This window comes from Anastrepha obliqua, chromosome 1, assembly GCF_027943255.1.
Source record: "Anastrepha obliqua isolate idAnaObli1 chromosome 1, idAnaObli1_1.0, whole genome shotgun sequence".
Classification (NCBI taxonomy): Eukaryota; Metazoa; Arthropoda; class Insecta; order Diptera; family Tephritidae; genus Anastrepha; species Anastrepha obliqua.
Window position 1 is genome coordinate 79,974,452 of NC_072892.1, and position 26,942 is coordinate 80,001,393.

At 36.4% G+C, this 26,942-nt stretch overlaps 1 protein-coding gene across 1 annotated transcript in view; it reads left to right on the plus strand.

The window, feature by feature from the left end:
• The first annotated feature begins 2,295 nt into the window (after positions 1-2,295).
• The window catches only part of LOC129248494 (homeotic protein deformed), a 59,364-nt gene continuing 34,717 nt past the window's right edge, over positions 2,296-26,942 (plus strand). Inside the window, exons 1-3 of the mRNA XM_054888059.1 lie at positions 2,296-3,274; positions 16,933-17,033; positions 17,099-17,276. Of these exons, the coding sequence (XP_054744034.1) occupies positions 2,566-3,274; positions 16,933-17,033; positions 17,099-17,276 (988 nt within the window). The 5' untranslated portion in view covers positions 2,296-2,565. The remainder of the gene's footprint in view (positions 3,275-16,932; positions 17,034-17,098; positions 17,277-26,942) is intronic.

Genomic DNA, 26,942 nt, shown 5'->3' on the forward strand with positions numbered 1-26,942 from the left:
TTTATATTTCACAGTCTGACAATCGTACGTGTTTTGTTGCTTCGAAGGCGAGAATCTTGAGATGAGTTTTTCAACACGGTATTTACCACTTCGGTGTAGAGGGAGGAGCCTGATGAATTGACGAGTTTTGTTCATGCGCCATTAAAGGTTGCGAGTATATACAGACATAAATCAAATTCGACAGAAGTAGGGTGCTGATGGACAAAAAGTCGTTGAAAATCTTTTACATATCCCAAAGAAGAGAAAGAAAACATGTTTGCACAGTGGGCGCAAAGAGATTAATAATAATCTTGAAAACTTTGCAGTATTATGTATTTTGTAGTGTGGATAGAAAGTTCCGTTTTTGTGTTTGGATTTTGAACTTTAGAATTATCTTCAAATGCTAATAGTGTAAATGAGAAATAGTTGAGGTCTACCTTTATTATATACAGTAGATTCTGTTTTTATGCAGCATAAAAAAAAACAGCATAAAAAAAGCTACCAGTTCTATAGTAAAACTATAGATACGTTTCAAAAGTGCTAAGAACCGCATAAATCTGAAATAATGTAATAAAATCGCATAAAAAAGGGCACTAGTCCCATATTATTGCTATAGATACGTTCCATAGACTGCATGAATCTGAAATAATTAAATAAAATCGCACAAACAACATATTGTATTTTTGAAAATTATATCTTTATTTAAGAAACGTCAGAATCGAAAAATAAATTTACGTCAGAAATAGAATCAGACAATACCCACATGTTGCGCATTCGTTTAGGATTTGGCGTAAAATCACTTTCGTCACATGAGGAAATGTTCACGTCTGATCTAGATGGTTGTGCAGGCGGTTCCATACTTGTAGGGTTAGCATTTCTGATGTAATCTGTGATGAGTTTTTGCTTAGCTGGTTTAGAATCTTGTTTATATGTACAATTCCCGATAGGTCGACATGCGTTTTTTAATTAAAAAAAAATACCGCACTATTTCAAAACCGCATAAAAAAAGCCGCATAAAAACAGAACCTACTGTATATACGTTAAACATTACTTACAAACACCGAGTTAACCATACAGATAATTTTCCTTAACTAACCTTAACTTATTCCGTTGGTTGTTTTTGGACATGCAACCATATCGTTTCAAAAAATTTGGTCACATTTTGACCAACTTTGGTCCTATTCTATTCTGATATTATCTATATTTCACTCGAATGTCTATATACATATACAAGCAGGTATACGTGTATAAACAGAATTAGTAGAAGAGAAAGCAAATAACCAAAATGCAAATTATATTCTGTATTTTCTTTAAACTCCAATGCGAACACTTCACAGTTGCTCATTAACACAAACCTCTAAACTCGATTTTATAGTGCGATGTGACGCATATATGTAAATATCATATAACGCATATAAATTTACCGTCTACCATTTGCAGTGAGTCGCACTGTAACATTGTAATAGATTATGATTCTCTCCGCACACAACGTACAGAGGTGTGTTTTATGCTTTCGAGCTCATTTCCACGGCTATTGCTGACTCGTTTCCTCAACAGTGTTGCAGCTCGCGTTTCTGCGATGGTGGTGAGAAAAATGGCGTATATACACACACATAGCAACAACAGCGTATGAAACAATGGCACAGCTATGGCTTCTCCACTGCCGACAGTTGGGTATGTGTGGGCAGAACCATAACGCTTAATTTGCGGCACTCACATTGCTGGGTAGTTTTGTATAGAAACCAGAAAATCGGGTTTTATAGCAAATTATTAAAGTGAATCGAACGAAAATGGACTGTTGGCAAATACTGACGGATGGCAACGAACGAGTCCAAACGGCTGACTGAATGACTGACAAGGGGAACAGGTTCGCTGATTGTTGAGTCGCAACGAGTCAAGCACAACAACTGAACGGCTCGTCATGAACAGACCGAACGGAACACAGGAATCGGACTGTGCGCGTAATTGAAAGCGGGGTTTTCAGTTTTGTCGCAAAGCAGCGGCTCAAGAAATTTGACGTTTATTTATTAAATTGGAATTTGCTCTGGCGTTCGAATTGGATTCTACCGTCGCGCCCAAACGAATCTTTCGAAAACGGTTGAACTAAATACCATCTCCTTGATTCTTTATTTGCTTTGATAGTTATTTGCTAGTGCGTAGAACGTTTCGTCGATTGAAGTGCTTCAAATTATTAATCAGCTAAAAAAAATTATTAATCAGCAAGTGAAAAAGTGAAATAAATGTGTTGATAATGAAAAATGCTACAAATATTTAATTTTAGTGAATCATTTACTCAGTGTTTTTTTATAACAAAAGTATGCTTTAAATCATAGAAAATGAAAAGTTCTGAGTAAAACGTAGCATAAAATGTTTCGCTATTGTTTGTTAGTGCCACTAACTATGTAGTGGATTAAATAAAACCGAAAACGTGCGCTACAAAAGCAACAACTTATTTAATTTATTGTCAAGGTTAACGTCTTTTCACCAATTAAAGCTGGCACGAAGTCTTATTAAATAAAAGGCTAGTACTTGGCAACAAAAATAAAAACAAACAAAAATTATTTTCGTCTGCAAGTTTAGTTCACTATGAGCTCATTTTTAATGGGTTATCCACACGCACCGCATCATGTTCAAAGCCCAATGGGTATGGGCAATGGCTTAGATCCAAAATTTCCTCCCGTTGCCGATGACTATCATCACTACAATGGGCATTACTCCATGACCGCAACGACGGGACATATGTCGGGTGTAGGTGGCGCAATGGGTGGTGGTATGCCACCAGGTATGCCGACGCATCCTCATGCTACCCATCCTGCCGACATGGTCAATGATTATATGGCAGCCGCTGCTCACCATCATTCCACTGCCACTCACCATCCGCCTCACCTACATTCCCATACAAATAGCGCGCTCGCAGGTCACCACCACAATAATGGTTACACCAACTATGCTCCAACCCCTACTCACCATCACCATCAAAGTCTTGGATATTATGGGCATCACGCGGCAGCGGTGCATTCTGGTCCGCCGGAGTTCATATCGGCTGGAGCGGTACATAGCGAGCCGGTGACGTCCTTGGGCGGCAGTGTCTATCCACCGCCGGTCAATACACCGAATGGCATCAGCGCATCACTCACATCTAATGGATATTATGGCGGTTATTATGGTACAAACGGAAGTGTTGGTAGTGCCCATTCGCAAGGGCATTCACCACACTCCCAAATGATGGATATGCCCCTGCAATGCTCTTCAACGGAACCGCCGTCGAACACTGCGTTAGGGCTCCAAGAATTAGGTAAGGATGAAAAATATTATTATGGAAGTGAATGGTAAGAACCCAATGGAAGCTAAATAAATTGTATAATAGTTTTTGACTACAGATTTGATTTGATTATAAACATTTACAAATACTGGAAATTGGATTTTACTAGGCAAAGATTTAGGAATTTCGAGCTAAAATAGTAACCCTCCTCAACCCACAGGCACATAGTTTTGATGAAAAAGAAATCTACCCGGAAATGCGTCGTTGCCTGGAAGATTTACTGGTACTAATTGTTTTTATTTGATGCTCTATACTCTCAACATAGTAAAACCTAACCTCGTATGAATATCCGCGATCTAGATTTTCTTATTCCTTCATAGTGCAGTTGTATTTGTAAAATTCTTAATAAGCTTTTTCTTATGACAACACCTCAAATTCCCACCGGCGGTATATTCCGTTGCTCTGTTCGGAACGCGTGCGTGAATGCTGAAAAGCATTTTCATTTGAACATTTAGCGCCATGTAACCGTCCATGTATGGTCTTCATTTAGGTTATCCGTATTCGATGGCCACCAAATCACATTAGAGCTGAAATTGATTTTTCGAAAATTGTATTACTTAATTTTTACCTGGATATTATTTTTATAGTATGTTGATGTTTTGTAAAATTTTTTGTTGAACTCTAAGAAAATGATTCGTTGTCAACTATGTAGAGAGACATTCTTATGAGGCAACGAGAGTAAAAGACGTACTAACTATCAATATGAGTTTCAGGTCTTTCCTTCGCCAATCCAAAACATAATTTTAAATTTAACAATTTGTCAAGAGTTCCCTTGCTAGTTATGGTTGTTTATTCCAACGCAGAATTAGCCGATATGTATTCGGAAAACTATAACAACTTTAAGGCTTGCAGACGAGATGTTAAAAAATCAATTAGATTAAGTAAACTAAAATATTATGAGCATCAGTTTAGTACTGCGGCTGGTTAAAAATAGACGTGGAAAAGAATTCATGAGATCGGGATTGGGAACAAAAATTACTCTATCTCCGAATTATGTAAATGTGCTAAATGAGCAGTTTTTTCGATTCTGTAAATATTATATGTTACCAGAATTACAATTTAAACTTAAATATTGTAATGTTCCGTTATTGTTTCGAAGGTGTCCAGGACTGTCAAGTAGTTCAGTCTATACTTAGTGTCAAATCTAATGCGGCCGGTGTGGATGGCATTCATTCTAAGTCTCTTAAATGTTTATTACCAAAGATCTTACCGTATTTACTTACGTACTGAATACTATTTTGACAACGTCAATCTTTCCCTACTCTAAGAAGAGAACCAAGATTATACATATAGAGAAACTGAATGGTGACTACCGCCCGACTGCAATATAGTATGTATTACCGTTTCTATTTAAAGTTCTTGAGCGTACCATGTATTGCCAGATAAATACGTATCTGAGCCATAACGCTTTGATAAACTCATTGCAATCGGGGTTCAAATAGGAGCTGCACCATGGCACTCTTAAAAGTGTTGGATGATATAAGACTAAACATTGACAAAAAGCGTGTGACTTTTCTTACTTTACTCGATCCTTCCAAAGTATTTGACTCTGAAGACCCCGAACTTTTAACCTTGCAGCTTAAAAACGTGTTTCATTTTTCAACTTCGGCTTTAAGTCTTAGTGACGGATTAAGAGTAGTATGCGATGTAGACCATATCCGACTTCTTACCTATTACACGCAATGTACCTCAAGGTTCTATTCTTGGCCCTATTTTGTTTGTCTTGTACATTTTTGATTTGTTTAGTCATGTCCATGTACATGCCGATGATATAAAATTATATGTTAGTTGTCCCCCTAACTGCATTGATATTTGCATCAGCAATTTGAATACCGGCTTTAGATTTATAAGCAGGTGGGCTTCTGATAACGAATAAGTTTCAATGCATCCCTATGCACAAGACATATCTCAAGCTTGACTACTAAGCAGAAGTCAGACTAAATAACGCTGTGATTAAATACGTGGCCACTGTTAAAAATTTATGGGTTACATTTAATAGTACTTTGACCATGGAGTAATCACATTTTTATTGCAATAGGCAAAGTAATTGGTATTTGGAAATTTACGGACTACTCAACATTTTACACAAGTAAATATTCGACTGCATATTTGAGGCAACATTACTGTATGGTTGTGAGTTATATAATCATTTTGATAGTGTGTGCCATAGTTAACTTAGTTTTAATAATGTCGCGAGAGACGTTTACTGTAAAAAAACCTTTTTTGACCACATTTCTGTTTTTGAGAAATTTTTTGAAATTGCATCGGTATCTTTTGACGATTTGCTTAAGTTTAAATGTTTTGTGTTACTCCAGAAGATCATTATTACTCAAGAAATGAAATGTATAAAAGTGAACTTACGCTTCTAAAATGAATTGCTTCGTTACTTTGCAGAAAATTGTTGATTGTACTCAAATAATTTCGTATTCTTGAACTCCAATCAATCCCTACATCTCCAACTACAACCACTACAATTTCAACTTTTTTGGTATTAACTGGAATTTTAATTTTACTTTTATTGTTAAGTTTTGTAATATAATATGTTGCTATGGTTATATGTTCGACTTAAGTAAAATAAATAAAAAATCATTTCATGTATGGTCGTGTCAGTGGCATAGCCACCAAAGCATGACTTCTTTATACTGAAGTATATCCAAACCACGAGATTCCCTTACACTGCATGTTCGGAAGAATTTGCAATATCACGCAACGCTTCATTCAGCAAACATTGTTATTTAGTTAAAAGATCAAGAGCCTAGTCCGGGGACGAGTACGCAGATAATGCCAGCAGAGCTAATATCCCAATATTCGTTTTACTAACAAGGCTGGGTCCACATGAAATGGAGTTAATAATTTTTACAAAACGAAAATTCCACGTTCTAATGGAATCTGGACATCATATCCGCCTTTATTTTGGATGATTATCGAAATGGCAGGTTTCTAGGTCCTATTGTTTTACAGAACCCTTAATGTATGTAACCTTTTCCACTTGCACAAAAGTACGCTAATCACAGTAAACAAATATTTTCTTTGTAAAATGCATAAACATTTGTGTTTTTATTTCTTAAGTTAAGTTTTTAAGCTGCGAATTAAAAATAATAAGAGAATAACTTTCGAACCATGGTTTAGACTTCCAAAGTATTTTATTTTATTTAAATTTAAAGGTTTAAATATATTATGAAATTCCTTATCAATGTAAGTTGGTACGTTCTATTCAGTAGTCTGATATTTTTTTTAAACTATAACCAAATTCAAATTTAAGCTTTGTATAGCTTTATAAAGATAATTGAAATTCTCAGTAGGGATGCAAAATTTTGAAAAGAGTAAAGAGTACTTGCCGCGGTCGAGAAGATTAGTGCGTGACTACCATTTATTTAGTACCGGGTTCGATGTCCACTATGAGTTTGCAAATCAAAGGATCTCTACAAACCGTCAGCCATTCTAAAGTGGTGTAAAACTGAAGTTGTTCTTGGAAGAACCTCAAACCGTAAAAGGTTGTTGATATCTTAAGTGTATAGATTATCTATATTCGTTAAGAAGTAGGATTTTAAAAATCGGTTTCTGCTTCTGGCTAGAGCCGGGCATGTGCAAAAAAGGTGTTGAATTGTTTCCAATTCCTCCTCATTTCTGCAGCTACGACAGAAATCATGCGTGTATACGCCTAATCTCCTTGCATGATTTCCTATGAGACAATGTCCTGTGAGGGCCCCTAGTAAGGTCCTGATTTGAAGTCTACTCAGTTATATAATACTCTTGGATAGACGTAAATTTAGCCTTGCCCAAGTTTGCCTAGCAATATCGCAGGTGTTAGCGCTAATCCATCTCTGATGTGCAGAATTGATTAGTGCGTCCTTAATGAGAAGCTTACAAGTTGCGAGAGGTATCTCCATAAAATTACTTATGTCTGGCATACAGGTACCTTCTCTTGCAAGTTGGTCTGCCCTACAGTTCCCTGTGGCCTGGGATCCAGCATAAGATATTGTTTGGCCATCTCATTTAGAGATTGGCGACAACGTAAGACACTCCTTGATGTTGTTTGGAATGCATCCAGGGCTCGTAGGGCAGCTTGGCTGTCTGATAGAATGCAGATATCAGTTGATGATATTCTGTTTATCTTTAAACATTTTAAGGCTTCATGAATAGCGTTTATTTCCGCTTGAAAAACGCTACAATGATCCGGTAATTTAAAGGATTCACTAATAGAAAGCTCTTCGCAAAATAACCCTGATCCTACACCGGTGTCCATTTTGGATCCGTCCGTGTAGATCTTAACGGGTGTGTTCGGTGTTGGATCTTCTTCAAGCCATTCCAGTCTAGAAGGGATTTTCATTAGGAAATTCCTTTCGAAGCAAAGAATGGGAGGGTGATAATCACAGTCACTGGGTATATCCGTGTAGGAGTCTAAGATGGTTGAATGTCCATGTGTGACAGTTCTCCATTGTGAGCTCGCTTTGAGCCTTAAAGCGGAGCAGGCCGCTGAGTATTCGCAGAAGAGATCTAGGGGTGGCAGATGTAGCATGATGTCCAAAGCCATGGATGGAGTGGTTTTCATGGCGCCACATATTGCTAGTTCCGCTGATCTCTGCACCTTATTCAATAAATTAGAATAGGTTTTTTTCTGCATAGCACACCAGCAGACAACATTTCCATATAGAAGGATAGGTCTGACGACAGCAGTGTAGAGCCAATGAGCAACCTTAGGTTTAATTCCCCAGGTCTTACCTAAAGCTCCCTTACAGGCATAAAAAGCTAGGTTCGCTTTCCTGACACTTTCTAAGGAGTTTGACTTCCAAGTCAGTTTCCTATCTTTGTTTAGTCCCAAGTACTTGGTTTCTTCCGAAATCACAAGAGCTTCCCCTTTGAGCATAATTGGACTTAGCTGAGGGATTCTGTGTTTCCTAGTGAACAATATGAGATGTGTTTTGTCTGGGTTGACCCCTAGACCACACTTTCCTGCGTTCCATAAAAACGGTGAGAGGACTCCACCTTGCGGTGTACCTCTTCTTACCAATCTCCTGAGCATCGATTCTCCTAGTTCCGCTTCAATGATTCTGCTATTTAGCATTTTGCCAATGAAGCCTACCAAGCCCGGTTCTACCGTGAGATCAGTGAGTGCTGCAGTAATTGCCCCCCCCCCCTTCAACATTGTTAAATGCCCCTTCACTATAAAGGAAAACGGCTAAAGTAAATTCCTGTTTGTGCAGTGAACTCTCTGCCGTGTAAATAAGGTGATGTAGAGCTGTCTCTACCGATTTCCCTTTCGTGTAGGCATGTTGTGACGTAGAGATCAGATTTCTATCTATAGTTAGGCTCTTTCAAAAACTCGCTCTATGAACTTCGCAAATACAATAGATTAATTTTTTTCAAAGAGAATTTTCATAATCTGAAAGCGTTGTTTTGGCGTTATAGGATTCATGATGAATTGCTAAAGCTTACTGAATAGTAATGTAAATGTCAATGTGAAATAGTAATGTTGTCATGCAGTTAAACAAAAATATCCGACAAATAAGGAAAATAATATAGAAAAATGTGGGGACATAGATGAGAGTAAGGATAATAATAAAGATTAAGGTGAGGATAAAGATAAAGATAGAGCAAAATACATAAAGGTGACGAGCAGGATAGAAAAGGAGAATAGGATAGAGACAAAGATAGAGAGAGAGATAGAGATGACGTTGATAAAAGTAAAACTAATTGAATTTCAATCATTGGGAGAAAATTAGTAATTATTATAGCCCGCACGTCTAACAAATGTATACAAATACACACCACTAGAATGGGAGCGAGATTTGGCTTAGATTCTTTCGTAATAGTTTCTGTGGCGTTCACCTTTAAGTTGTCCTACAAGTAGAAGCTTGCATTGTTTTACCCCGTTTCCAAACATTTAGGAGTTTTCTATTAGCGCTTCTGTTTTATATTCTGTCTTATATCCGGAATGGAAACGCAATCCGGGAACTAATTACAAATACATTCGGTTTCGGCGGTCTCTAGAGTATATTTTGGAATTTGGCTTTTAATTTTTATAGCCTTTCGAAAGGGTTTTACTTCGCAAAATATTATATGCCAACTTCGGCATTATACAATGATATAAAAGGCTAGTAAATCAGCAATTATGCTTATTACAATTAATTAATAGAATGACTGAGAAAGATTTATTGGAAACGATAAATATAGCATTTGGATTATACAGGTTGGTTGAGAAGTAAAAAGGCCACAAAATAAAAGAATGTGAATTTTTAAATGAAGTTATTCATTTAACCCCCACAGTTTTTATAAGTTTGAAATCGTTCAAAAATCGCGTTGAGATTTAACAATATTGTTTGCACACAATTTTGAGCATTTTCTTCCATATAAAATACTTTCGAACATCTCTTTTCATGTGTTAGGAGAAAAAAAGTCTGCATGCCCAAAAGTTTTCTAAAGATCATGTTTATAGGGTATGAAATTTTGATGAACATGTTTTTTGAAATCCGTTATATTTTTGTTAATTTATATGTATGTATGCTAGGCCGGGTTGATTTGTGGGGAGGCAAAAAAATTACCCATTGCTCTGTGAAAATCATATTCTAGGGATCAAAATAAGAAACTTTGCCGAAGGAACCATACCTCTAAAACGAATTCTGATGTCTCCCAATTTGGGTCGAACTTTTTAGTTTCTTTTCTCATGTAAAGGCCAAAAATGGTGATATTTTGAAATGATTGTATGGGGAACATCCCATGGGAGTTCCAAGGGGTGTGCCACTGGCATGGGTGGATCGGCCGTCTAAAGTTAGTGGGGGTCGGTCATACATTTGGACTCGATTGGAGCACTCTAAATGGGTCAAAGTGGAATTTTTCGTTCGACCCAAATTGGGGGACATCAGAATTCGTTTTAGAGGTATGGTTCCTTCGGCAAAGTTTCTTATTTTGATCCCTAGAATATGATTTTCACAGAGCAATGGGTGATTTTTTTGCCTCCCCACAAATGACACTAAAAGTTCGACTCAAATTGGGGGACATCAGAATTCGTTTTGAGGTATGGGTCCTTCGGCAAATTTTCTTATTTTGATCCCTAGAATAAGATTTTCACAGAGCAATGAGCGATTTTTAAATCGACCCGCCCTAATGTATGCATACCAAAGAATAAAACCCGTCCAACCATGATACATCTATTAAACACCCCTGATTTAGATCCGACATAATTATTAAGATCGGATAAAAATTATGCCCTGTTCTTACATGTTAGGCCTAAATTTTCGTCTATCCCTCTGATGTTACAAGTTATGTATAAGTCCCATGGCCCATGAGTTTATTTGATTCCAAAAATTAACATCTAACTCAAATTGTAAATAAATAAAATAATTAAATAAATATATAAAATTTGATCTGTACAGAATTTAGCCTTCCTTACTAGTATCAATATAATCTCCCGTAATTGTAATACACTTATTCCAGTGACCCTTTAATAATTTTGTACGATCCCTGTAACGATTATCCTGAAAGTTTCCAAAATACTGTTCCCTACCTTCTTGTAAAATATAGAGTAATAGTTCATATGAGGTGCCAATGATATCAGCAGTTTTATGCTTAGTCAAACTTGGATCTTGGACGTCTACTACGTGGTTCATGTCCAATTCTTGCGTGCATAGCTGGAAATAAAGGAACAAGTTCCTTTACCATTTGCACAAATTCCTTATGAGTTTCTCTTGCTGATAAACCTTCCAAAACAAAGAATTTTATCATTGTACGATGCTCTATTATTTCCATTGTAAAAAATACACTGACTCGTCAAGTTTAAATGACTTGTAAACAAAGAATGAATTGACAGATCGATTGTGTTAAATAAAAGATGAAATATTAAAATATCGTACATCAAGTCGATAGCCTCTGCTGCTAATTGCTTTAATCATATAACGTAGGTAATTATAGTATTTATAGCTACATTTTATATAAATAAATAAAAAAATATAACATAAATCTCGATGCCTTTACTGATTAATAGACGTCGCAGTCAGTACTTCTCAGCCAACATATGATTTTAGATTTATATTTATATTAGACTAGCAAACCCGGCCCGCTTCACTGGGCACACTAAAATAGAATAGATATGGCTTAGAACAGAAAAGATATGGTTTTCATATTATTTATTTCTTTATTATTTATTCAAGCGCTTTGGGATAAACAATATTTTTTGTTTTTCTATTTGTTTTTGAAAAATATAAAATATAAATTGAAAATCAGGAAAAAAGAAGATTGTTTTTAAATAGGTATCGAAACTACACGGAAACCATCTTCAATACCTACTTAACAATGTGTGTAAGTTTGGTTTAATTCGGGGCAAAGACACGGCGGGTCCACGTTTTGGCATATATTTCGAGACCCTAGTCATCAATAAGTATGAAAATTACTCCGTATTAAAGCACTTATCAACAGCTTTCATTGTACATACACAACCAAAGGTTTCCCGGGTCCACGTTTTGACCTATATCTCGAGACCCCAGTCACGGAGCGGCATGAAAAATACTCTGTACTATAGCATTCACCAACAGATTCGATTTGATGTCGATATTGTACAAACACATTCTAGGTTCCACGTTTTGGTCTCTATCTCGAGACCCTAGTCACGGAGCGGCATGAAAAATACTCTGAACTAAAGCATTCACCAACAGCTTCCATTTGATACCCATATTGTACATACACATCCAAAGGTTACCCGGGTCCACGTTTTGACCTATATCTCGAGCCCTATCCACCAATAGGCATCCATGATTTTCATGTTGTTCGTTTGTTTCATAATAATCGGCCCAGACACACACGACCAAAATGTATTCAATTCTAATGAATGCCCTGTGCGGTACAAAAAATACGTGCGGCAAATAGCAAAAACACACTCACTTAACCGACGCACCGCACACACACGCGTTATCGGATTTCAACCAAACTTCACCGAAACCTTTGCTAAAGAAACACCAACAATTTGTGAAACTTTCATTGTTTTCCTTACACGCGTTGCTGAGATTACCGGAGACAAATGCACACTTTTTTTCAGCTTAATTTTTATATATATAGATTTGTGAGCCTACCCGTAGGTGATTTTTAAAACTAAAATCTCAAAATTAGTTCTCCTCGTTTAAATTGCAATTTAAAAGCAATGAATCGAATTGGGATGTGTATGACTCTAAAAGTAGGTTCAAAAAGAGATTTTTTCAAATACATTTAAATTACACCATTGAAAAGATATATTCTGTATTTGCTTTTATTCGACGTTTTAGTTCAAACACAGTTAATCCATTTGCTCTAAAGCTGTGTTTGTAGTCATCTTGATCAAAAAGATCCAGGAATATATTCAGAAATTTCAAAACACAAGTTTATTCTTCAAAATACTCCCCATCAAATGCAACATACTTATGGTCCTTAGGTCCTTTGGGACTAACCTTGCAGTAATTCTCCGCAAACAAACTTTCTGATGGTGTAATTTGCTGTTACTGTTCAACGTTTCTTTCACTTTATTGATGTTTTTATCAGTTTTCGGCGGCCTGGCACTACGTTTGTCACGTCGATGGACTCACGAGCTCTTCTGAATTCCCGACGTGATTTTAGCAAAATTTCAACAAAAAAAAAATTTATAATTGTAAAAGTTATCACTGTTTGTGTGGAGCTCGTTTCTCCAGAAGTCCCTTGCGGACAAGAGAAATTCGTTTTATTAATAGGTAGATAATCTTGTGCCTGATCGAATTTTTTTTTTTCAAAATTAACAATATGACAGTCACAGGAAATATTTTTCATATTTTCGAGAAAAAACCGACAATTAACTGTTTAAGAAATATCGAAACTTTAAAAAAAAAATCCTTCGATCAGGAAACGAGTTTTTTATGTTTTTCAAAAGCGGTATAAATTTTATTGAAATCTACCAAGCGGTTTTTAAGTTACAGTAAACACCGGTTCAAAAAACAAAGTTTTTAGAAAAATGCATTTAAAGATTTGCTATTTGCCCGAGCGCCCTTTGTTAATTGTTAATAACTCGGGAAGTATTTGTCACATAATTCACTTAAAATTTTCACACAATATTTTTAAGATATTATGCTTTAAGAAAATGCAAAAAAAATCAAATTTTTTCAAAGCATTTTTAACGCAAAATTAGATACAAGCTTACAATTGTTGAAAATACATTGCGAAGGTAGATTTACTCAAGACTGTGTAACTTTTATAAATGTCAAGCAAGGGCATGTTTGAATGAATGAAAGAGTGTTAATCACAGATGTGGCAATCTTAAAAAGGAACAAGAAAACAGACTCACGTCAGAGCACTACCTGGCGGGTGTTGCGGAAACCTCTTGATTAAGGTGGTAAGCTGTTTTTATTTAGAGGCTATATGAACGTGTCCACAAAGTATTAGACCGTTGTGCTTTGCGTGCCTTGCTTTTCACTGATACAATTCCATCGAATAAAGGTCGGTGCTTTCTCATTAACCTAAAATCACTAAATAGTAGAGGAATATTCTTTCCTTCACTTTCGCCTTCGATTTGGGGCTATTTACTCCCCATTGCTATTCGAAAAAATGTATTTCAATATTCTTCAGCGAAGAATATGTAGTTCTCTTCATTCTCTGCTTTCGATTTTTTTCCACAAAGTACTATTTCAAAATTGACTAAAGGTAAACAACTCCTGAACTTTGTAAACTTTCTACATCAAAACGAAATAAGTAAAGCATAAGTATTGTTTTTATTTTCATTATTTTTAATTGAAGTGTTAAAATAAAACATAGTTGTTTAGCATAAATCTGTGTACTTCTAGATGATTATTAATTAATGCTTGCTCTTTAATCAAAATGACCAGATAAGGTAATGACGCGCATCGTTTTGAGAGAAAATATTTTATATTTTTTTGGCAGTATTTAATTTATAGCAGAATCTAAGTCACATACTAATGCAGTAGCCACTTAATTAAGAGGCATGCCAGGGATAATATATAAGTTGTTTTGGACCTGCTTGGTGTTGCCGAAGCTTAAGTGTTTGCAGAAATCATATTTGTAGTCCGATTTGGCTCATAAATAGAATTTATAAAATAAGAAATTTATATTTCTGCAGAAAAAAGTTACTCGTTAGGTGGCGCAGGAGTAGAGATTCTTCAAACCATGTGTGCATTTGTGTTGTGTACCTGAGATATGTTTTTGGAGTCCAGCTAAGTTTTATTGGAGTCCAGCTATTTAAATAAATATTTACCGTCCGAAATTGAGTCACTACCGCTGTGATCAAGATTTAGTTCATAAAAATATTGTAGTGGTACATAATAAGTAAACGGGATGCAATATTTATTACATACACTTATTTATAAGAAAGTAAAAAATTTCACAGAGAACATTCCTTTAATTCATTTATAAAAACTCCGCATAATAGAAAACTTACTTTCACGGTCAGTTATCATATGCCGCGCCCTCGCGAGTGGAAAATTCAAAAGTTCTTTAGTTTTACATAAGATGGAAATCCAAAAATAAATTACTAGTGTATCTCGAGGCGTTGAAAATAAATACTTTGCCTTAACATAAGAGTGGCTTCCGTAGACGGATGAGTTGCGCGTAACTATCATTCGGTAGTGCCCGTGGTCGAAACCCACTGTGAAACATGAAACACTGAAATGATAGAAACAGTCTTTAACGGTCGGCCCTCGGCTGGTAACGACAAACAGCTGAGTGTATTTCCGTTACGAAAAACTATTTGCGTTTCGAAGACGACTTAAAATTGTAAATCATATGGGTGTGCGCTTCCTTTCGCACTATCTCAAAGATGCAAATTGCTGTGTAGGCCATAGCACAATGCTTTAAAACTTCTTGAAAAAAGCGCTGTCCGGATTTAAATTAGGACTACGGAACATTGACGGTAACGAAAAGGCAGATGAACTGGCAAGAGTTGGATCTACTATGAATAACGTTCTTGCCGAATCGGTGTAATCAAGAATACAATTAATCAATATAACGCCGAATCGCGGATTGTAGATGGAGAGGCCAGACGATATGCAAAATTAGCAGAACGTTACCTACCATTACCACCTACAACCTCAAACAAACGTCAACATCGTAAACATGAAATGATGGGACGTCTGGAGACTCACGGCAGTCATATCTTACTTTTGGTTTGTCGGAGGACAAGCCGCCAAAATAGGCATGCCTCACAACAAACTCTGTTCGAGAGTCTCGAACAACTCTCTGGCTGAGATGTCAACAACTTAATAAGATTCTTAAACCACGCAGACTGGAAATAGTCATGCTGTAAATAACCTGCAAAATGATGCGGAAGCGCCTGTTGGATTCTAGATAAATCACCACTTCAACCAACCAAGAAGCAACATCCGCCAAGCTTACTCTGAACAAGAGCCTATTCCGATATGCCTTCGCAGGTTTTCATGAGGAACTCTTTCATGACAGAAATACATACACTTGGAGGTTTGCTATTGTCTGCCGATATATATATATATATATATATATATATATATATAATTGGCACGTACACCCTTTTTGTGTGTTTGGCCGAAGCTCTTCCTCCTATTTGTGGTGTGCGTCTTGATGTTGTTCCACAAATGGAGGGACCTACAGTTTCAAGCCGATTCCGAACGGCAAATATTTTTATGAGAAACTTTTTCATGGCAGAAACGCTAACGCTATTAGAAAAAACGTTTTCTTAATTTTTGATCTTTCACCGAGATTCGAACCGAGGTTCTCTCTGTGAATTCCGAATGGTAGTCACGCACCACCCATTCGGCTACGGTGGCCGCCTACATACATATATTACATCAATTAAATTTCCATCATTAGCACATCAACAGGTTCAATCTTCCAAACAGTCGATTCATGAATGCCTAAATATTGAGAAGGTTGTTCAGCAAGACTTTGCACTACAGCAGCAATGCTCAACAGAACTATATTCCCGAAATTTTTTCATCAACCTGAAGTCGACTCACTTGGATGATTATTTCTACCAAAAATATCAAGAAGGAGATGTTGTTCTTAAAGATCGACCATTATCATATCGACAGAGTAAAATTGTATAACTGTCTACTTGACAAATGCCAAAGGTGACATAAAAAAGGTGCCGTCTAGGAATTATTCACTATTGACATCTAGGCGTCATGAATACCCTTTATTATTATTTTAAAAATTTATAGCTAAAAACTTACAGTCGAAAGCTTATGTAGCGAGTGCGGCATTTTCTAGTTTGTATGATAATTTTGTTTTTATTATATAAGATTTGTTAGAATAAAAAAAAATTGTACAATAAAATACGTATTTATTATATAAATACAAGATTCGTGGCACTTGCTTCGCTACTTGAAAAATAAAAGTCTCTTTTATCAAATAGTGTTCCTTATTTAAGTTTTTAGGGACTGATTGGCATACCATAGTTTGAGGTCACGCTCTTAAGTTAAAATTTGCTTGCTCGCCGTGAAATTCATTCGCAATTGTGTAGGTAGCGCAAGCTTCTGCTTTTGGACTTTAGGTTTTTAGCCTTTGTGCCACTATAGCTCTTTATAATTACAGTGCCGCTAGTTGCCTATTTTCATTCGTTATTAACATTGAAGTGGTACATTTCTGGTAGCAATGTCCTTGCATGCAGGTACACATTCGGTTTTACCTTATTAACCTGACATTTTCTTTTAAAGGTTTAAAGCTTGAAAAACGGATTGAGGAAGCAGCGCCCGCCGGACAACAGTTACAAGAACTTGGCTTGAGACTACGCTGTGATGATACTGGATCAGAAAATGTAGGTATCTTGAAGACGAACTAAAACAAAAATTTAACAGTACATTGACGTGCTTTTTTCCTAAGGATGACATGTTGGAAGAGGATCGCCTGATGTTGGATAGATCACCAGATGAACTAGGCTCAAATGAAAATGACGATGATTTGGGTGACTCGGATTCAGACGAAGATTTAATGGGAGAAACCGCAGATGGCGAGAGAATCATATATCCATGGATGAAGAAAATACACGTAGCTGGAGTTGGTAAGTGTCGAATAACAGTTTATTTTTAAACACATAATTAGTATATCATTTAATAATTTGAAAATAGCTAAACACATACATTCATTCCATTTCTTACAATTAAGTGTCATTCAAACTTTTTCTCATTAATCAATTGCCAACATATTTAAATAGATCCAAAATAGATCGGTAGCTGCAGAGAACTTCAAGTAGCCATTTGGATATGGTGTGTAAGTGGCTATAAATCTTTCGTCACTTCCAACTGATATACAAAGACTGTAGCACTTTATTAGGTTTTCAAACCATAAATAATATTTATCACGGCTCTTCAGGCTACCGATCCATTTTATTATTCGCCCTTGGCCAGAAGAGATGAAGATTGAGTTTTAAATTTATTTTACACCTAATATGGAAAACGACTCCCGTGGGATGCAAATAATTACAAGCAGCGGCCAACATCAGCCAGGCCACACGCCATTATTACAAATGCAATTATGTATGTATATGTATGTGTGTATAGGTATGTATGGATATACATGCATGCGCATAGATTTTTTGATTTGAAGTGTAGCTCATTTGTAACAAAATAAGCAGCGTCCGACAGGAGTGTGAGTGTATGAACTTGCACTGCTGGCTGCTTAACCAACGAAAGAGTCAAATGCTCAAATGTCAAATAATTTAGAGGGTTTTCGGAGCCAGCGCCAAGGCGAAGCTATAATCAGGTTCCTACTGTTAATGTTCATACACTTAGTGTGTGTATGTATGCGCATACTTGGACGCGCGTCGATGATAAATGTCACAACATTAACATCAAATGACACGGCTCATCCGTCACTCGGTCGGTGTCATCGCCGTTTGTTTGCGACTATGGAACAGTGCGTTGCATTGAGTCTATACTGGTTGCTATTGAGTCGGTGTACCATACTTTTATGCCAGAAGGCTCGGTTACTAGTTGTTCTCCTGAGGGCGATCATCATTTGTTGCTTGTTGAACATTTATTTTATGTTCATCATCAGCATAATCGGCTTCACATTGACATTCCATCTCAGATACCAGTGCAAGTTGTCTGAGGTAAGGTGTAAGACGCACGAATAATTTGGGCGAAAATGAGTGCCGCATTGGGAAAAAGTAGCAGTGATTAGGAGTAAAGAGAAGAGAGTACTAGGTATATCGGGTTGACCGGCCGTACGAAAAAATCTCCAGAAAAATCGTATTATCTGAAAGAAATGTAAGAGCTCCGAATTCACAATGCCAATTCTAAGGAGCACCGCTTAAACAAACTATGAGGGGTGAATCTTAATTGTACACATAAATATCCTGGTTTTAGTTAGAAAAATTATACACAGTATTAAATGGTATTTGGTAAAACCACATCAATACGTAATCAGTTTTTGATTCTTTTCCTCATAAATCCGGTCGTATGGTGGATTAAGTATTGCAATAAATCGTTTGTTAATCGCGCTGTATGGCAAGTTGCCCGTCTTGGAACTAAGTGTCGCTGATCTTTTGCTGATTAATTTTATCCAGCATGGCCGGATAGCGCTCGTCATTCTCACCGTAATGGCAGATACTTTCTAATTTCGAAAGAATTAAGGACCGATGATGCCACAATTTGGAAAAGTTGTTCAGGGGTTAAACGACTCATGATGACTTCCCAAACCTTAAATGCCAACACAGTTGATCATTTTTGCTGTCAAATCATATATCAACATCATGTCTAAAAACGGGAAGTGCTTGTATGAAAATCCTGCTTATAAACTCTGACTATGCGTACATTCAAAGCATTCTTTCCAAAATTTACCGGTGCTTCTAATTGAATGAAACGAACGACTATAATAGAAGTCAATTAAATTAAATGAATTTCCATTTAAAACAAGACCAAACTGAAATTTCATTTATTTAAAATAAATATATAAGCCGAATTTTGGTTCATTCGTTGGGTTTTACATATTTACACTAAAAGGTGGCCCAAAATTAATCATCCTATCGGAAGATGTATAATGTTTTGAAATGACGTTGTACGTCAATCATACTTGACACTTGTGCAGAAGACTGCTGCAGTGTAGAAACCGACAGGCAATGGAACACGGTCCAAATAAAGACTTCCATTATCCAATTTTTTTTTTAGAAAAAAAATGTATTCAAAAACACAATAAATAGATTAATTTTGCGCCACCGTACTTGTATGAATTTATTGCTTGGTAGTTTAAAAAAAACCTGTAACTTTCGGTTGAACGCTCATTGTAGCGTGGTCAAAATAGTGCATCAATCTTAAGTATAATTTAGTGATAAGTGCAAAATTAAATTCCAATGCCATTTTGTGCTTGTAAGCGGGATGCTCATATTGTGATTTTTTGTGTACATTTAAGTAGGTGAAATTTTCTTACAGGTTTTCTAGTGCTGTGGAAATGCTTATAACCGGTATGGTTATAAACGAGAATAACTGTACTACATATATTCATGTACTGTGAATAAATTCATTTAGGTGTTTAGACGAAATCCGCCTCCAATGTGAGGCATAGATGTTGTATTGTAAATGGTCGATTAACAAGATTATGCCGTTTCTTAATGGCATATGATTTTTATGACAATTTCTTGCATGGCTCTAATACAGTCAGCGTTTGTCATGGTCTGCCGAAAGGTGACTTTGTTTCTTAGCACTTCATGTTTCATGTCCACATCCAGGTTCGACAAATAATTTGGTGGGTAGTTATACTCCCACGGAATTTTGTAGGTAGATAATTAACAACGCAGCCAATGCTTTCATTACAGTTAAAATACATCATATTTTTTCCAAAAATTTTAAATGCATCTTTCACCAATCATAAACAACCTCGATTTGAATTAGTGATTGATCGTCATTTAATTGACTAATTACATTTGAAGAATTTTCACATACTACTGTGGGCAAAAAGTAGGGTGAATTTATTTGTCAAACTTCGCGTGATTAAAATTTCGCTCTAGTTATTTTTTTCATGAGTTGGCAGCACTGTTAATAACATCTGGGCCAACTTTCATGTGAATGTCATTATCAGTAATATATTTACGCTTGTGTTTACCAAACGACCAAGAGTGCATTTTTCGATTTTTACAATGTCTGATTTGATTGAGCAGAGAAGTGCCATCAAATTTTGTTTGCGGAATGAAATTTTGGCTGCGGAAACGTTTAATGTTTATAAGTGGTACAAAGACTTCAAAGAGGGTCGAGAACGTGTTGATGACTTGGAGCGCTCCGGACGACCATCGACGTCAAGAGATGACCAACACGTCAATAAAGTGAAAGAGTTAGTGCTCAAAAATCGTCGGTTGACTGTTAAAGACCTTACTGATATGATCGAAATATCAGAAGGATCTGTGAAAACCATTTTGAAAGACCATTTGGGCCTACGAAAAGTCAAATCTCGTTTGGTACCGAAAACTCTCAATTTCTTGGAAAAAAGTCGTCGCGTTGATGTGTGTGAAACAATGCTTTCAGACTATCAGGACAAGCTCAAATGCATCATTACAGGATATGAGACTTGGATTTATGCTTACGACCCTCAAACAACCGACCAATCAAGCGAATATCGTGCTAAAGGCGAGACCAGACCGAAAAGAGCACGTCAAAGTCGTTCAAAAATAAAGATCATGATGACAGTTTTTTTTTGATTTTCGTGGTGTGGTGCACTATGAATTCCTTCCACCTGGCCAAACTGTTAATAAGGAATATTATTTGAGCGTTATGCGTCATTTACGTGAAGCAATTCGTCTAAAAAGACCAGAATTATGGGCCAACAACTCTTGGTTTTTGCATCACGATAATGCACCGTCTCACACTGCACTCGTTCTTCGTGACCATTTCGACAAAAATTCCACGCATATCGTTCCGCAACCACCGTATTCGCCTGATTTGGCTCCGTGTGACTTCTGGCTATTCCCAAAACTCAAGAGACCACTCTGGGGAACGCGTTTCGAGTCGATTGAGGAGATAAAAGCTGAATCGAAGAAGGTGCTGATGGCTATACCGGAAATGGACTATTTGGCATGTTTCGGGAATTGGAAAAATCGTTGGCATAAGTGTATTTCATCGAGAGGAGATTAAAGGGGAAAGGGATGACATTGATTTACAAGAATAAATAAAGATTTTTCATTTTACAACCAAATTCACCTTAGTAGTACCTAAAAATAGTTGTTCGCCAAATAAGGCAACACCATGATCCAGGAGGGAATAAATATTCTTAGTTCAGAACACGAGTATTTCGAAGTAAAACAGTATTTCGAAGTATGCGATCAGTTAATAGTGCCGCTTAAAAGTTGCTTTGCAAACGCATCGATGTGTTTTTAGTAAATTCCTTGAAAGACTTCCTGAAAACATATGCATGGCGCGCAGACCTCATTCCATTATTTCAATGAAAAGAGTTTTTCGGTATTTCGGTAGGGCAACAATGTTACAAAACCGTTTAAATCACATGACAAGTTAACATGATTTTCCAGATCAATGTGAAAACATGTATAAAATGTTTTACCAAATTAATTTATAACTAAATGCTCCAAAAAAGTATGGTTTTTGCTTCAAAAAAATAATAATAGAATAAAAGCAGTATATAGAGCAGCAAACGTGGTTCACTCACTGAAAGTGAACTGCTCAGTCTGTCCGGGAGCAACCGGTACCAACCGAATGACAGTTACATACGCTAGATGAGAGTGAACTATATCAGAGAGAAATTAAAGAAAAGGGAGGTGCTAAGTTACAGCTTTTGATTTGAAGGCCATTTCGGTGGACAGTAGACTTTTTTTGTAGCTATGTTTTTCTTCGCATAATAACTGGGCTCTGCCCGTGTGAGTTGTATTTACAGTCGTTACATACTGCGCCTAATTAATAAAGTTCGACTGTTATGTGTCTACGTATGCGGGAGTATACTCGTGTACTTATACTCGTACAAGTAGTCTTAATGCATTCAACATGCAGGCATTCACAACAGTAGCTGTACGACATGTCAGTAACCAAGTAGTAATACTCCTCCTAGTTTTACATCTAAACGAACCACAATGACGCCATAATTATGATTATATGCATTTATAGTAGGTAAATTATGCCGCAGTCGGCTGTGTGCCCATTGACAACAGCTAAAACATGCTAAACTACCGTAGTGGAGTAATCATATACCTACACGCATGCAAATGTGTATGTCCTGCAATGTACGTGTATCTGTCCACCATCTGGGAATCCATTAACAACTAACAAAATGCGTTGAAGAGTTAATTACTTCGCGCGTTAAATGATAAACGATAAAATAACGAAATGTACAAAGCCCATTTCTCGAATTTTGCCCCATTTGACATTCGTACGCAGTGCGAAGGCACAAAAGCCAAAAAAGCTGGATGCCAATTGATACAATTTAGTTTACTTTTAACCGGTTTTGAATAGTATGGAATGGAAATAGTGATAATCGATTCATCGATCATAGGGACCAAGTGTTGTTGAAGGCTTTCTTGCTGTAGCTACCGAATGAGTACTTCGAAGTGCCGGTATAGTGTTTACCTTTAATTGTCATTTGAATTCCAGTAGTGAAGTGTTGAAATGAGCTGACAAGTAAGAACGGAAAAGGTAAAACAAAATTGAGAATAGTAACATTGCCTTTTTAATAAATACACATTTCGGTCGTCATTGGAAGAGCTTGTCGAATTTTCTATGAAACTAGGAGTAATTCAGTTTTAAAAACGAATGATGCAACATTTACAATAAAACAATGAATGAAATCAGGGAGCCATTCAATTGTTTATACTAAGTTTGGGTTAAATCGAAGCAGTAGTTGCAGGTTTATTGGCGTTAATTCCAAAGTTAGCAATCTAAATATCGGATTTATACTATCATAGTAATATACGAATTTAAATGGTATTTCAAAAGCCGTGCCTAGATGTTGTTTTAAAATAAAACTAAAACTAAAAATTTAAATTATTTTAGATTTCAATATTTTTATTCAAAATACGGCTTTTAGCAATTATATGCCTGCAGGTAAAATCCTCCAAACAGCTGATTCGATGCCGAGATATTGATGTTGAAGGTTGTTCAGTAACACTTTGTGCTACAGCAACAATATTCTTAACAGAACGCCTTTTTATATGCTCGACAGAACCAGTTTCTCGATATTTTTTCACCAACTTTTGAATTTCCACCACCACATGAATTTGGCGATATGTTGCTCTTAACGATCGACCAACGATCTCCTTGACAAATGTCAAAGCTGACATAAAAAAGGTACCGTTTGGGAATTATTGTCTATTAACATGGAGGCATCACTTTTGAAAGACCATGTACCTTCTGCTCAAATCTGAAAGAGACGTTATCAATAAAACGGTCCGCGGATGACATATGGCAAAAATAAATTTTTTGTTTTTTGGTAGGACTGTTATAAGCTTACATGGCAAATTTCAGCGTGATATGTCACATAGTTTGTTTTCTGTGCTACTGTAAACAAGTCAAGCTCGAGTGTGTTCTTCGAATTCTCTTTTATGACTTCAATTGTCTCAAAATGTTTTCCACGGAGCGGCAACTTGAGCTTGGGAAACAGAAAAAAGTCACATGGAGCCATATCAGGCGAATACGGTGCTTGCGGAACGATATTAACATTATTTTTGTTCAAATAATCGCGAACAAGACGTGATGTGTGAGCTGGTGTATTATCGTGATACAAGAACCATGACTTGTTGTCCCACAATTCCTTCCTTTTAAGACGAATGTTCTCCCGCAAACGCTTTAAAACGTCTAAATAATATTCAGCGTTAACCGATCGGCCTTGCGGAAGGAACTTCGAGGGCACCACACCTTCGTAATCGAAAAAAACAGTCAGCATAACCTTAATTTTTGAGCGACTTTGGCGTGGTTTTTTGGGTTGATGTATGGTCCTCTTTGAACGATTTGTACCACTGGAATTCACGTGCACGCGATAGAGCAGAGTCCCCATAGGTTGTCTGCAACATTTTTAAGTCGTCTGAAGCCGAAATTTTGTTGGAATAACAAAATTTCAATGAAATTCTTTGTTCAACTTGAATTTCCATCGTTAAATTCGAAAAACACACTCGAGCTTGACTTGTTTACAGTAGCACAGAAAACAAACTATGTGACATATCACGCTGAAATTTGCCATGTAAGCTTATAACAGTCCTACCAAAAAATAAAAAATTTATTTTTGCCATATGTCATCCGCGGACCGTTTTATTGATAACGTCTCGTTCATATTTGAGTAGAAGTTATTATGTAAATAGTAAATATGTTTCCAGTTAACTTTCTGAAGACTGTTCAGTAGGATGGGGTGAAAATTTTGTTTTTTAACCGCTTTTGACAGACCAGCAGAAAGTTGACATCTGGCATTTCCATCCCAGAAATAAGGGTGCAAAATATTAATTTGCTTCATCGTATGATGAGAAGTGTCCTCGAGCCCACTAATTCGCGAAAGCACTTTTTAAACTCAATCTTTTCATTTTCACTTCCCAAAAGTTTTATGTGTACGTACACACGTTCATACACTTGCATGCACTTATATTCACTTTTGGTTGTTGTTTCATTTCAAAGCATTTTCATGACCTTCTAAGGCAACTTATTCAGTGTTATTGATGTATTTGGAGACATCAAATGACTTTCAGTGACAAGCTTCCATGTTGGTTGACAAGTTGTGTCGGTTTCTATTATTTATTATTTAAATTTTTATTATTACTAAATTTATTATTATTTCACTTTAGTATTGCGATTAAAAATAAGTTGCAAACATGAAACTTAAAATCTCTGATATCTGAAGTTTATTAATAACTGTGTAAAATTCTATTTATTTTTCCAAATTTTATAAGGCGGGGAAGCCTCAAAACATTATCTTAAGAAAGTAGTTCAGTTCCTGCTATTTGTTATTTTATTTATTTACCTATTTAGCAAATTGAACAAGATCCAAGCCTATTTCGGCTTCAATCTTTTCTGGATTGTCGGTATAACAACCATATTTCACAAAAAATTTTAAGCAGCTCTGAGGCTCTCACTTGACGTCGCTAAGAACAAAAAACTGTTGTTTGTATTATAATGGTAACTCACAACTGAATGGAATAAGCAAGAAACAGCATAATAATTTTTTAGTGTGAAATGTCACCTTGACAAAGAGCATAAACTTTAAATTGTGTGATCGATACTTTACGAGATATCGATCTACCAATTTAGAATCCGTTCTAATCCGCTATAGTGATAACTATATTCGGATGCACTGACTTCTAGCTAATTACACAGTTCAGCAAAATTTGTCTACAATTTTTTGATTATCAGATATTCTTTAAAAGGCTCTCAACACTACCTCAAAGTATAACTCTTTCACTTTTCAATTAATTTATATCAGAGAAATACTCTGTTGAATTTGCAGTGAATGGCCGTTCGTAATCAATCTTTGCCTACGATAGCTCGACTAAAAATATAGATTTGCGTGCACAATTTGTTTCTTTTTGTCTTACAATTTTTTTTTTCAAAGCACTGAACTTTGTGGCAACATTTGACAATAAGGTGCTATAAAATATAGTGTGGCATTACCTTAATGTTTAGCAAAGAGGAATACATATAAAAATGATTTTGTATAATAGGGAGGGTCGTTTTATTTTTAACGTATAGCATTTTTAAATTTTACAGATATCCGACTAGAAATTTTGGTAAGGCGGTGATTAGGCTCAAATAAGGCAGACCGCATTCCAAATTTGCGCCTCATAAGGCAGACAAACTAGGCCCAAGTCCCGAAAGTAACGCCACACATCTGCCTCATTAGGCGCAGGTTCGAAAAACCGAACTTCGGTAATACTCCGGATGCCCTTCTACAAATCAGTTAGGAATTCCAGTTTATGCCTAAGTGAGACACTACCACAGATTTTCGTGACTACAACCAAATTTGGTATTGTTCTGGCAATTCTGTTTGCTGCCAATGCGAGGTAATATCGTTCTACAACTTATGAAACAACTTAAACACTGCGCACATACTGAAAATGCATAGTTGGCTATGCTGTTCGATGGCAGGAAAACAATGTGTCTCTAAAATATGTGTAGGCATTTTGTATCCAGTAACAAAAAAAGGCATATTCATGCGACTGTGGGCAAAAAGTAAGGTGAATTTATTTGTCAAACTTCGCGGGATTAAAATTTCGCTCTAGTTATTTTTTCATGACTTGGCAGCACTGTTAGTAACATCTGGGCCAACTTTCATGTGAATGTCATTATCAGTAATATATTTACGCTTGTGTTTACCAAACGACCAAGAGTGCATTTTTCAATTTTTACAATGTCTGATTTGATTGAGCAGAGAAGTGCCATCAAATTTTGTTTGCGGAATGAAATTTCGGCTGCGGAAACGTTTAGAATGTTGCACAAGGCATTTGGTGATTCAACCATGTCGCAGAAAATTGTTTATAAGTGGTACAAAGACTTTAAAGAAGGTCGAGAACGTGTTGATGACTTGGAGCGCTCCGGACGACCATCGACGTCAACAGATGACCAACACGTCAATAAAGTGAAGGAGTTAGTGGTCAAAAATCGTCGGTTGACTGTTAAAGACCTTACTGATATGATCGGAATATCAGAAGGATCTGTGAAAACCATTTTGAAAGACCATTTGGGCCTACGAAAAGTCAAATCACGTTTGGTACCGAAAACTCTCAATTTCTTGGAAAAAAGTCGTCGCGCTGATGTGT